General features: G+C 45.4%; 1 protein-coding gene across 4 annotated transcripts in view; it reads left to right on the forward strand.

The window, feature by feature from the left end:
* Nucleotides 1–1,179: 1,179 nt before the first annotated feature.
* The window catches only part of PLEKHM3 (pleckstrin homology domain containing M3), a 117,479-nt gene continuing 104,911 nt past the window's right edge, over nt 1,180–13,747 (forward strand). For 2 of the 4 annotated variants that reach the window (XR_001920525.2, XR_001920526.2), the window contains exons 1-3: nt 1,180–1,256; nt 2,036–2,896; nt 11,918–12,853. Coding sequence is in view for 2 of the 4 variants with exons in the window: in XM_008931095.2 (XP_008929343.2) it covers nt 2,293–2,896; nt 11,918–12,853 (1,540 nt within the window). In the remaining 2 variants the exon portion in view is untranslated. The remainder of the gene's footprint in view (nt 1,257–2,035; nt 2,897–11,917; nt 12,854–13,747) is intronic. The other 2 variants (XM_008931095.2, XM_018071612.2) reach the window with 2 other exon arrangements.

The following is a 13,747-nucleotide window of genomic DNA, read 5'->3' on the forward strand; positions in this document are numbered from 1 at the left end:
CCTGTTCCTGGAGCTCTGTTGTACCAGGGAGCAGAACACTGTTCTGAGGCTGCTGGCAGGAATGAGCTTCAAGAGTGAGCTCCATACTGCATTAAGCTGATGATGCAGATGTGCCCAGGATGACTTTATTTCCTGCTGCTGTCAACTGGCACAGTTGCACAGCTTTGCAAAATGTCTGTTCCCATAGTGTTCTCATTTGAAATAAATCCAGATCTGTATTGCTCAGCCCTATGGTTGTGGTTTTGGCTCTACCTTCAGAGTCTTACTCTACTTTTACTTGTTGAAGCTGATCCTAGTCCTGGTTCACTATGAGCCTAAGTGAATCCTTGCAAAGAGCTAAGGGGAGAAAGATCTCAGTGTAAAGGCTTGACATTTCCAGAGTTGTGTATGTGATTAGTAGTTGCTTTTGAAAGTTCTTTACTTGGAGTGTCTTTCTGGAGATCGTAGTCTGAACTGCAGATCTGTTAGGAGAGAGGGTGAGCTGCTGCTTTTGAGCACAGCTGTGTCATGGCTGGCCACAACAGAAGCAGGGATGGGAGGAAGCCAGGAGGAGATTTGGGATGGGGGGTTGGTTTCTGCTACAGGATTCTGTGCCCCCTTCTTGGGGGGCTGCTGGCCTCCTTCCTCTGGCTTGCTACAGGATAGGGTGCCTATTTAAACAGGTTTCCTTATAGAGTTTGGGCTAATAGACTATTCTGGATTAAAAAAAACCCCACAACCTTAAATAGAAGTATTATCTGTGTTTGATGCTCTTTAATAGATGTTTTTTCCTGCTGGGTGTAAATCTTCATGGGTCCTGGTAGCACTTCAGCAGCGTTCACAAGCTAATGAGCTGCTAATTATCAGCCCAGCCCGGCTAATTAGTTCTGTTAAGAGTGTATTAATGTAGGCAGAGCTCTAAGTTAATGTAGCTTTGCTGCTTCTAGGAGTTGAGCTGATGTGGTCAAAACTCTGACTTTAGGCTACATGTGCAGGCTCTGGGTACTGTGGTTTGTCCTGGCAGATGTGAGGGCTGTTTTCCTTTTAGCACAAATGCCCAGTCTCCAGGTCTGAAGGACTTGCAGATATTTGACAGGTTACCTCAGTTTAAACATCCCTACAATGCACTTCCCACAGCACTGTGGATGGAGCTTCGAGAGGGAGAGGTTAGAAGGCAGCAGGCTTGGTGTGACAAGAAGTCAGCAATGAGACACCCCCTTATTGCACAACAGGAAATGGACCCCCCCCATCCTTCCTCCTCACAGGTGTGAGCTCAGGTGGGTCAGTGCAGCTGTGCAATAGTTCTAGTCTTAAAGCTCCTTGCTGTTCTTAGGTTTTGCCCAGTGAGTCAACAGCTTGAAAGTAAAGATCTGTGGATTTGCAATAGTGCAGGATATGGTATATTTTGTTTTGCTGTTAGTCTTTTTGAGACTTAGGTTGCCACATAGTTTCACTTAGCTTCCCAGTGATGTTCTAAGAAAAACTATGTGCAGTGCTCTGCAGCATCCTCATAGAATTGATTTTTTGGCAAATATCACAGACAGGTAGGGAAATGCAGACAGGTAGGGAAAGTAGCTGCTGTAAAACTCATCTTGGTCTCCGAAAATTGGTAGTGCAAGCAATCTAGGACAAAAGGCAAACTATTTGAGGCTAGTTGGCCTATTTTAGTAGCACTTAATTTCCTAACTTTTTCTAGAACCCCAAGGGAAACTGTGTGAAGCATTCCCTAGGTGGCTGCATTTGTGATTTTATTCAGTACTGCCTCTCAATGCAGCTTTGTAAAGCTTGGCTAATAAATAGTATCACTTTGGTCTCCTGTCATCTGGTGCCCCATCCTGCTCTCTGCAGGTTCCAGTTCCAGAAGCGATTATACACAGAATTCACACACAGTGAACAACAGAAACCACAAAGGGTTTCTTTGTACACAATAAGGTTGGTGCCAGTTGTAAGAGGAAGTTAAATGAAGGGGACTGTGACTGTCAAGGGAGTGATGTGATTAAACATATTTATCTGAGAAAAGTCCCTTACTGATGTGATGTTTTGCTTTGTTTTACAGGTACTCTTCATCGCTATGAGTTTAATTCATAGAGAGGCCGTAGCCCATTTGATTAGTGGATGTTGGTCTTTCATCTGAAGACAGGTTGATTTGGTTACTTCCTACCACCACGGACTGTGGTTGGTGATTGTATTTGCCCCACCACCTCCAAGTTAATGCAGTGCCAAGGACAGATGTGAAGCAGCTCTTTCTCTCGATATTGATGTGGTATCCTCTTAACGCATCACAGCGCCTCGGGCCCACCGGCAGCACAGGATATGGAGGCTCTCGAAGTTGATGACATCAGCCCTGCCTTGGAAGTGACTGAAGACTTTTTCAACGGTTTTGATACTAAGCTTGAAAAGATTGTGCAGCCCTCTGAGGTGTATGGTGTGCAGGAGGTCCCTGAGCTGGTTGGGCACGAGGTATTTGATCATATAACAGAGAGCAGGAATCTGAGGAATGTCGCCTCCTTAGCCAAAAGTAGCCTCATCTGGGATCACTGCAAAAATGGCCTCTTGGAAACCAAAGCTCAGACAGCATTTCCTGCCAAAGACCAACACGTGGTGCAGAGGGGAACAACTGCTGACAACCTTGCTTGGGCAGGGGAAGGGGAGACCACAGCTTTTAACATCTTCAGGATCTGCCAGCGGAGGAGGGACAGGCCTCGCTCAGTGAATGACATCCTGGTACAGAACGAGGAAGCCTCCAGGTTCAAACCAGGACACAACAGGTCACGCTCCGATATCAGCCATGTGAAGTGGGGAGTGGTCTTCACAGGCACGTCCCTGCAGCAGCCACCTGCACCCGGTCAGGACAATAACTGCACTCTGCTCTCTTACCTGGCATTAACCAAGGGAGAGGACATCCAAGGAAACACAGGTTTGTGCCAGTGCTTTATTGTTTCTGCTGATATGAGCAATTTCCTATTTGTTTTTAAGATTTGTCTTGAAAGAGGACCTCCATCTTAAAAAACACAAACAAAATACCCAAGAAGCAACTTTTAGGTAACTCTCAGAAGGAAAGAAATCAGTATGGCTCTTTTGTCTTTGATGTGGCTCTGTCTTTTTGCCTGCCTAAGAATCAGTTTTTAAACTAATCTTGACTTCTGATCCTCTCATGGTATGAAAAACTAAGCTTGTTTTACTTTTTTCTTCTATTTTGTTCAGTTTGACTGAGGAAAATGATTTATTGTTATGTATTTCTGATAATTTTCTTACCTGGTCTTCCCAAACTAAAAATAATTTTGAATGCTAAAGCTATTGGGAGAATGGCAAATCCAAACAAGAGCAGTTTTCATAAAGAGTGGCCTCACAGAGCTTTACTGTGAGGCTTGAAATCTCTACTCTCTTTCTTTAGGAAATGATGATTGTTCAGTCCATAAACAATTAACAGCAACTCAAGCACACGATTTGTTGTTGTCAATATTAAGGCATCCCTGCTAGCTTTGTGTGGGGTAGGGAAGGGTTGTTATCAGGTTGAGGCAGGTCTCCAGTGGGTTGTGTGAAGCCGTGTTTCAGCAAGTGATATTTTTTCCTTTTCCTCTCAAGCACTGCACTGAAAGAGGGTGTGCTCAGAGCTTCGGAAATGCTCACCCAGTGTTTCCATCTCCACGATTTATTTTGTAGATGCCAGAAGTGGACTAGGCACTTGTGGAGAAGAAAAGCAGCTAGTGCCACAAAGATTTTTATAATCTAAATAAAGGCAGGGCTTAACAAAGGAATTTAAAACTCAAAGGGCTGTGAAATTGTGCATGTACGCATATGGTGGAATGGCTCCAGTTATGAATAGGTGATCTGTTTAGGGTTAAAACAAGCTTTTTGTGTTAGGTTTTCCAGACAAATCAGCTATTTTGAAGCATGAAAAGCAAGTACCTAAATGTTTGTGTTTGGGGAGATGTGTGCATATATAAGTGTACCTAAGTACACAAACACGTAGGAGAGCTTCTGTGCTCTGAAGATGCAGTCTTTTAACCTGTTTTCTTTACCTGTTCAACTCCTGTGCAGGTTTTACAAGGTAGCCATGCTATTTCTTCCCTCTGTATTTACAAGAGAGGCTGCCATAAAGTTTTTGCTACTGTGAGCTGAGCTGAAAAGAGAAACACAAAAGCAAGAAAGTAGGTCTTGCAGATATGTATATATGTGACTAGTAATTGTTCTCCAGAATAGACCAAAAAATGTATTTTGAAGTTGGCTAAAACCTGCTGTGGTGGTTGAAGGGGTCATAGTCACTGCAGCCTGTGGAGACATCCCTTTCCAGGGCTTTAATCCAAATTAAATGAATGCTATGAGATACTGAGAGCGGCTTCAGCCAGTCCTGTCAGTCCCCACTGCAGTAAAGGACTTCCCTCTGGAACCTGCAGAGGTCTCCCAGTCCTCCAAGGCTGTCCCAGTTGCTGCATAGATTAACTTTTCACTTTTTTTTCCTTATCTTCATAGTATATCTGTTATTATGAGCTTATCTGTTCCTGCTGCTTGCTTTTTTGTAGAATCATAGAGTAATTTAGAGTGGAAGAGACCTCTAAGATCATCGAGTCCGAGGTATGATCTTGTACTCAGAGTTTGTGCAGGGGATATTATGAGAGGCTTGGGCCCCTCTTCATACAGCTCTTTTACGTATTACATACTTTTCTAGTGTGTTTGTGTAGAGGTTAAGACATCTAAATCTGCATTCATGAGCAGTGCATCACTGATTCACAGGTTGGGGACTGGGGGTGATCCTTGAGTTCTGAGGGGTCATTTTACAGCGCTGCAACTCTGGCAACCACACAAGACTTTATGAAGCTTTGTTTGTTTGCCAGATATCCTCACCTTCAAGCAGAAGTGGTGACTGGTACTCGCTCTGTGCCTGTGACATCAACTCACACAGTATTTAGTGACAGATATGAGTGTGATGAGCAGGTTTGTGGTGCTGGGTCACAGAGCAGCAGCCACTGTTGTTGTCCCACTCAGGGAGGAGCTGCAAAGACAGCTGACTGGAAAGGGGAGATGTGGCAGGTACAGGAGCTGCTGCACAGATGGAGACAGCCAGAGATCCTGAGTGATGTGAAATACCAGAGGTGTGACATACAACCTTAATGCTTCCCTTCCCATGATGGCTGGGTAAAGCCTAGCTCCTAACCCATCTGCCAGGGAAGTTTCTGAAGCCTAATTTTTTTCGTGAGTTTGCAAAACACCCCTGTAGCACTGTCCTTTGTCTGCGGTAGGTAAGAAGCTACATAGCCAGGGCAGAAAAATAGGCCATTAATTGTCACTGGGATGGCAGAACATTATAGGACTGTGGTGTTGTGCAGAAGATAATGGTGCTGCCATCTGAGAGGCAGATGTGCAGAAATAACACTTCTGCACCTTCCCCTCTGGAGAGCAGTAAGCCTCAAACCACTTGGAAATAATCCCAGAGGTATCAAGCCTGTTGGAGAACTGGTGTTTCCCCCCCCCGTGGCCAATTTATTTTCAGCATTAAAAGGTAGTCAAGAAAGGGTAGCTGTACTGCAGAGATTTGGGACCTTTCAAGACTTAAAGAGGCAAAAATGTTGTTTAAAATAGAATGCGAGTTGGATGCCCTTCACTGCAGGGGTCCATAAGTGCCATAAGTTCTGTGCATCCAGCAAGAGACAGTCCCTTCTCCCAGGAGATTACAGCTTAAATACACCACACAGTAAGGATAAGGAGTGTGAGCAGGGACAAAGATAGGTGAGTGCTTCGCCCAAGATCAAATGGGAGTGTAATTTAGATCACCTGACTTCAGCTCATCTGCTGGATGGTACTTCCCCACTAACATCCCTGGATAAATTGAGGTGGGCATCACTTCACAGAATCACAGAATATGCTGAGTTGGAAGGGACCCACAAGGATCATCAAGTCCAGCTCTTAGCTCTGTACAGGACTGTCCCCAAGAGTCACACCATGAGCCTGAGAGCACTGTCCAAATGCTTCTTGAACTCTGTCAGGTTTGGTGCTGTGACAACTTCCTGGAGAGCCTGTTCCAGTGCCCAACCACCCTCTGGGTGAAGAACCTTTTTCTAATATCGGATCTAAGCCTCCTCTGACACAACTTCAGACCATTCCCTCGGGTCCTGTTTCTGGTCACCACAGAGAAGAGATCAGTGCCTGCCTCTCCTCTTCCCCTCACAAGGAAGTTGTAACTGCAGTGAGGTCTCCCCTCCATCTCCTCTTCTCCAGGTTGAGCAGACCAAGTGCCCTCAGCCTCTCCTCATCCGGCTTCCCCTCAAGGCCCTTGTCGCTCTCCTTTGGACGCTCTCAAAGAGCTTAACTGCAGGCTCACTGCTGATTACTCCTTGGACTTGAGCACCCTCTGAGCTGGAAGGGCCATGGGGGCTGACAGAGCAGCAGCAGCAGCTGGGCTGGGCAGCTGCCTTGAGTGGAGGGAAATGTGACCTACTCCACTCCCTTGCCTGGGAGGCTGTAGGAGTGTGCAGTGATGGAGAGGGGAGTGTGGTGGGAGGCAATGGGAGAGGTTCCCATACAGTGGATAAATTCATAGTGCAGGAGGATTACAGTAAACAGCACTGATGAGTTAGGTGGTGAAGCTGTTCTGGTTGGAAGGTTTATTCTTCTTGGAGATTTTTGCTCGGGAGTTACAACACTCCATAAAGCTAATGAACAGAGTTTTCATCTCCTGGGGCAGTGCTGATTGCTTCCAGTGATGATGTGATGACTTTCATAACTGAATTTTCAGGTTAGTTGCTATAATTCCCTTAGTGGTGTCAGCTGACTTTCCTAATGTGAACTGACCCTGTTTTCATAGCTTTGACAGTCACTTTATCCTATCCTCCTTTTTAAAGCTGAATTGAGTGATTTATAAAAAAATCAGCAAACCCATCTTCATTTTATGTTCTCACTTCTTTTGCAAGTGCTGCTGTTTCATGTATCTTCTAGCTGATAGTAGGTAACCATCTCTTTCAACTCATTATACTTCTATCTCTGCCAGAGTTGAGTCCTTTCTGCATTGGTCTTGCACTTTGACTGAATCCAGCCTCCTTCTCCACTGCCCCGCTGGTGCAGGCACTGTGTCAGTATGCACAGGGTGCTGGTGGTCTCCTCAGCAAGCACTATACAAGTGTTCAGCTTACTGCTGAGGAGCAAAAGCAGTTGGATGGAGTGGTGGGGCAGCAGGGATCCTGTAGACTTCATCAGAGTTTCTCTTATGTTTGTCATACAATGCCACACCTGAAGGGCAAGACGTAAAGAGTATTTTGTTTGGGTTCTTTATCCACCTGTTTAAGGAATTTATTCAGTGAGAAGCTTATTTTTGGTGAACAGCTAAACCAACCTCTCTGACAATACATAAATATAAAATGAAGAGTTTTTGCAAGATCAACATTTTCAAAGCAGGTTTTGCTTTCTTTAAGCCTAGGGAAGATGAAAAAGAGTGAATGGCCTTCTGGTGGGGAGTGATGCTGTTACTTTATATAGATTAATGCAAACCACTACCTAGTTATAAGTCCCACTTCTGTAGTAGTCCCCTGAAAAGAGGTGTTATTGAGAGAAGATGCCAGATTTGGTTCCAGAACAGCCATCTGCCGGAAATCTGTGGCTAAATGTCAATGCCATTATTTCAGGACCAAGTAGAATCATATAAACCTGCCTGAAAGATACATATCTGCAGAGCCAGGTGGGAAAATAGGTGGGAAGAAAAGACTGTTTTTTAAGTAGGAAAATAGTGGACATTGCGGATCTGAGTCATACTGGCTGAGGCACAGTTTGTTCCTGATCTAGCAAACCCCAGCAAACAGGGGACTAGCCCAACCCAATCTGAGAGCATTCTGCTAAGTTTTGTGAAAATCAGAGGGGGGGGGGACTATTGACAAAAACTCTGTAAGTTATGCCCATCACTCACTTAGCATTAGAGAATTCAGAGAGGAGTGCCACCTCAAGAGACAAACTCCCCAGAGACTAGGGAGCTTCTGCTCTTTTCCAAGTTACTTCATCTGTCATCAGAAATGCTTTGGTGGTGGGAAACAGGACAAGTTTTCCTGCCATGCCAACAGAGATGCAAGTGCAGTCAGTTGTTCAGGAGCACATATCTTCTGGACTTGCTGAGACAACATTTGGGCTCCCTCTCCAGTGCTGCTGGTTGCACCAGCTGCCCCGAGTGTGAAGAGGGGTAGTTGTGTGCTAGGTGTGGGGTTCCTAGCCAGGAGTAGTGGGCAGTTCCTGGGGGGAAGAGAGATGCTGAGGAAATTACTGGCCTGTCCCCAGCTGCCAAGTCTCTCTTTGTTTTCCTCTGCCTTCTTCCCCCTCTTCCCTTGAAATTATAACTCCAAATGGCTCAGGCATGGCCATTTTCTGTGATTATTTGCCTTTTTTCACTCTTCCTCAATTTACTCTCCTTGTCTGTAAGGAGGAAAAGAGATGTAGTTTCTGTTTGGAAGGTGGATGGAGAAATGGTACCATTTGCTCTCTGAATGGAAAGGTATTATCTGGCACACTGGGAGATAAAGGCAAGTCAGGGAGATAAAGGTGTGTGTATATGTGTGGCAGATGGATTCAACGTGTCTCTGCCAGCATCTATTGCCCTGACATAAACAATGTGAGGCATTTGAATGTTAATCAAGTTGGCTGCTGGTTCTGTCCCAGTTAGAGCAAGAGCCATTGGAGCCAATTCATGGGAGCTTGAAGGGAAGGAGTGGGGTGAAGGAGGGAGGGGGGGTGCTTCTGTGAAAGGCAGGGAGAGATAGCCTTTCTCTAACTCAACAAAAGACAAGCAAACCTGTGTGCAGATGAAGGAGGGGTGGCTGGGGGAAGGTTACGAGTTGTCTTATTATGGAGAAGCTTGAACTGTCATCTGTACTTGATGGAAGCGAGAGAGATTGCAGTTGGAGCTGCAGAAGCGCTGCCTCTCTGATTGGATTAATAGAAAGGGAAGATGACTCTAGAATGGCTGCCCATTATCTGCACTACAAAGGGATTAGTGTGGGTTTCAGAGAAATTAATGGCTTTTGAGTTAGCGCAGAAATACTAATGAATGTCAGGGCCAGAGATGTACAGTGAACAAAATTGGTTCTCTTTTAGTTTGTGCATGTGCATGTGTATCTATCCATTTGGGCTATCAAAGTGTGCTTTTTCACTGCCATTTTGAGTTATAGATTAGGCTTTCAGTTTTCATATTTAGCTGAAATACTCTCACGTAGTTTATTGGTTTGCAAGGTATAGTTATACTCACCTTTTTAGACCTAGTGCCAAAGTAGCAATTTTTTAAATTGTTGTTGTGGTTTTAGCCACATCTGCAGGAAATCTTTGTAGATGGAGTGCTTTGAGCATGGTGTTAAAAGCAGGCTCCATTCTGAGTGTATGGGTGAGTGGGGAAGCTGAGGCTGAGCTGGCAAGGCAAAACCTAAGTGCATCCTTTTAGTTTGTGTGGGTGGGAAGTAGCATCCTTCTTCCTTTTTTTAACCCACATGAGGTTTGCATACTCACATCAAGTATATCAAACAATTAATTTTCATATATGTTCAATAAATTTAACTGAAACTTGTGTACTTAATCCTTATAAATGCTTAAAGTTGGTTTCCATTGAAGAGCTACAAGAAGCTTTTACACTGTTGCTGTTCTGAATCCTCCTTCTGCCCATGGACAAAACACACAATCAGCTGTAGCATTGCATTCAACCACGGGTGGGAGTATCTCCTTAGTATAAGTTCTGCTTTCTCACCAGTTGGTATCAGAAACCCCTGGACAGTAACTAGGTCCCTCAAATACTCATAGTCCCTGACTCTGCTTGTGCCCTGGAGAGTAAACAGACACACCCATTAGCCAGCAGTGGTGAGAGCAGCTTGGCCAGCAATCTTGGCCATAATACCTGGGAAGTCCAGTACAGATGGGGGTGCGGTAGTTTCTATGTAGTCTTGTTTTTGGCTCTTTGTTTCCAAGCTTCATCAGGTCTAGATGCTTCTGTTCTCATAACTGTGTGTTGAGGACATCCTTGGTGTACTCTGAGGTTATCATGTCTAAAGCTGGTTAAAGCGTAGCCTGTTAACATTAGTGTAACTGGTTAAGCTGAGATGCTGAAAATGTTTTATGCCTCCAGCTGTCTGCCCTATCCCTCTTGCAAAAGCTGTCAGCCCCAAGGCAAAAACCTCGAGGGAAAGAGCTCCTGTATCTTGCAGTTTGTAATGCTGTGTGTTAAGGTCAATTGATGCTGATTTTGTTGTGATGTAATTATGCTGGGAAGTGGGTGAGGAGCTGTTTCCAGGTTGCTACCTTTCTCTTGTGTCTGGAATAGCAGTCTCCAAGGGAGATGGACAACAGGAGGCAGAAACCTCTATCTGTGTCTGCTAATTCTGCCACTGTTTGTAAGTCAAGACCCATCACACTTACTGGAAAGGTGAAGTAGAACTCAGATAGGAGCAAGAATTTTTTCCTCAAGCCTAGGTTGTTTTGGGGTGCCAAGTGCTATAGTTCGTATGACATAACAATGAATGCCACTGAATTTATACAGGGACTATAAAAAATTGCATAGGGCCATGTCCAGCCCAAGGTTAATATGATCTTTGCATCTATGGTGGCTGATGGTGCAAATCAGATTGGAACAAATTTTGCATGGAAACCTTTTTTTAAAACTCAGAAATGCTTTAGATAAGTCCTTTAAATTTGTATCACTTTAGTGCCTGGAGTGACTTTGGGTATGGCTGGTTTTCTGGTGATGAAGAAAATTCCCCTTGACTTTGCCTTGGACTGGGGTTTGTGAAAGAGTCTGCTCCAAAACACCTGAAATGTTGAGATGCTCAGGTGTATGTGTTTTAGTCTGTCTGGGCACCCTCTCACTTTTCATTTTTGGTCCTTTCTGCTGCTCCTGAGCCTGATTCTCATAAATCAGCAAAGCTCCCCAGAAGTAAACAGAGCTGTGCGAAATGTTCTGGTCCCAGGTCGTGCTGAAATGTGGTAACAAACTGCTATGTTGGACACAGTTCTCCATTCCCTGTGACCTGGGTCAATCTGGGTGCCAGGAGTTGTACCCAGGTGCTGGCAATGGGGTTGTTCCAGGTGGTTCCAGCAGCCCCACCACACAGCTGTGCCCATCAGCCACAGGTGGGGTCATTCTGGCTGTGTGCATCTCAGAAAGGGCAGAGGACTGCACAGTGAAGTGAGGAGTAGCTGAGGGTCAGAGGAAGAGAAGGTGCTGCAGCCCCTGGGGAGATCATTGTGGAGTAGGATCTCCCTGCAGCCCCATGTGGGACCCCATGCTGGAGAATGTGGAGATTTCCTGAAGGAGCTGTGGCCATGGAGAACTTGTGCAGGAGCAGGTTTAATATGAAGGACTGCAGCTACCACAGCTCCTGGAGAGGACCCATGCTGGAGCAGGGGAAAGATGTGAGAAGGAGGCAGCAGCAGAGAGGTGCTGGCCAGATACTGCTATTCCCCTCCCCCCTGTGCTGGCTGGAACAGGTGGGGAGGCAGAGGAGGTATGTGTGAAAACATGAAGTTGAGGCTGGGAAGTAGCAGGAAGAGAGGGTAAGGTGTTGTAATTTGTATGTGTTTCTCACTGTCGAAATCTATTTTATCTGGCAATAGATTACTTGATAGTATTGTCCACTTCTGGACTAGGCTCTGGGAGACTTGCAGTGTTTTGTTGCTCTGTTACTATTCTCCTGGATAATCTCAGGAAAATGGCTTTGCTTCTCTTTCCTTATGTTTCTCTGTTCCCTTTTTGTAGAGTGTTTTGGTACCTCTGGGTAAAAAAGTGCTGTATTATCTTTGGCTCAAATGTAGAGTTAGTGCTTGTGTTTGATAATTATAACCTATTAGATGAAGGCTGAATCTGTGATCCTATCCTCAGATGTGCCTTGTATAGGTAGGAGAGGTGTATAAGCCAGGATGATGTATCAATTTGAGACAATTAAAAAAATAATTAATGGTAATGTTCTCATTTTGTTTCTTCCAGAACACAAGCCAGTGTTCCCAAATCTCCTGAAGAAGGGATACTTAGAAGTTAGAAGAGACAATGACAGCTACTGGCAAACCTGTTACGCTGAGCTCTCCCCATACAAACTGTACCTGTATTGCTTGGACAGCAGTGGCAACCAGACTCTTCCCACCGTGTATCCACTCATGCGTTTTCAAAGGGTCACTGTTACTGGTGGCATTGAAACCAAGGTGGTGGACACTGTCTTGTCAGACAGCTCACAGCTACAGCTGAAGGCAGAGTCCTCGTGGGAGACACTGGACTGGGGACAGAAACTCTGGGAAGCAGTGCATGCTTCCGTGCCTGCTTTCACCAGACAGCAGGAGAAACTGGAGAATATGCCAAAGCCTGAAAATAACAGTGACCTTTCTCAAACCAATGGATTATTAGAGAAGCCTATGGAGCTCTTCCTGTCCATGAATTTGACTGAAAACACTAAAGAGTATCAAAATATTCTCAAATCAGGGACTCTTTACAGGTTAACTGTCCAGAATAACTGGAAGGCATTTACTTTTGTCTTGAACAGGTCTTATCTCATGGCATTCCAACCCGGTAGGCTTGATGAAGATCCTCTGCTGAGCTACAATGTCGATGTGTGCCTGTCGGTGCAGACAGATACTCAGGATGACTGTGACTCTTGCTTTCAGGTCATTTTCCCCCAGGATGTCCTGCGCCTGCGTGCAGAGACTCGTCAGAGGGCCCAGGAGTGGATGGAGGCATTGAAAGCAGCAGCCAATGCTACTAGAAGTTTGACTCAGAACCCACAGGTCACACTTAGGAACAAACCTGGAGATCGGCCCTTGGGAAGTGACCTTAGAAAGAGCAAGCGCCAGTCTGTGACCACCAGCTTCCTCAGCATCCTGACCACGCTGTCTCTAGAGAGAGGGCTCACTGTTCAGAGCTTCAAGTGTGCAGGTAAGCAACCAGGCTGCAGCATCTGCACCTACTCCCCTTCTGCAGGAAAAGAAAATCACTTGAAAGAGCATTTATATGTTCTAGCAGCACACAGCTGTTCCCTGCCTCTCACTGTGGCCATAGTTAGCCTTTCTTTGCTCTCTGTAAAATGTGGATCAAAACCTATGGGATATTTAGAGGTTCATCTGCTTTTGATGACTAATAGTGAAAAGTTAGATGCTGCGCATAAAGCACTACATGGGCCAGGGCTGCCTTGCAGGGTGGCTGAGCTGTTTTCTTGATTCAGGACACTGTAAAGGTGGTCCAGAGTCACTGTAAATTTGTCATCTGACTCTAGTCCTAGGCAAGATCATGATTTTATGCAGTTTGGGAATGAAGCGAAAATAGAGAGGACCTGTGTGATTGCAACTCATTGTCATTTTACTTTAGCAAGAGCACCTGTGTGGAGCAAATTTGGGCACCTTATACCTAAACTATAGTCTTTGACTCGCTTTAGTTACACTCCCTTCAAAATTGTCCACTCTATTAGAAACAGGTCTTTTGGAGGGTTTTTCTCTTGTGATATGGGAGCTGTGAGGGTCCTGCCTCCTCCCCACTCTGCTCTGGGCTGGGGGTCTCCTGTTGCTCTGGAACCACACATGACTCTGGGGATGTCTGGGTGAGCCCAGGACCTGCTGGCTGAGCTCCAAACGTACTCGACTGCCCTCAGAACTGGCTGTGGGTGCAGCTGGGTTCATCCCTCTGGTAGTCCCCAGCAGGTCACGTTCCTGCTCATCTCTCTACAGTGCATGGCACCCACCTGGCAGCCAGAGCATCCTGAAGGTTGACCTCAACCTCATTGCAGTTATTGATTTGGTCACAGTAGTTGGGCTTCTGCCTGAATTCAAGTCTGTT

This window comes from Manacus vitellinus, unplaced genomic scaffold (assembly GCF_001715985.3).
Source record: "Manacus vitellinus isolate BGI_N305 unplaced genomic scaffold, ASM171598v3 scaffold_20_pilon, whole genome shotgun sequence".
Lineage (NCBI taxonomy): Eukaryota > Metazoa > Chordata > Aves > Passeriformes > Pipridae > Manacus > Manacus vitellinus.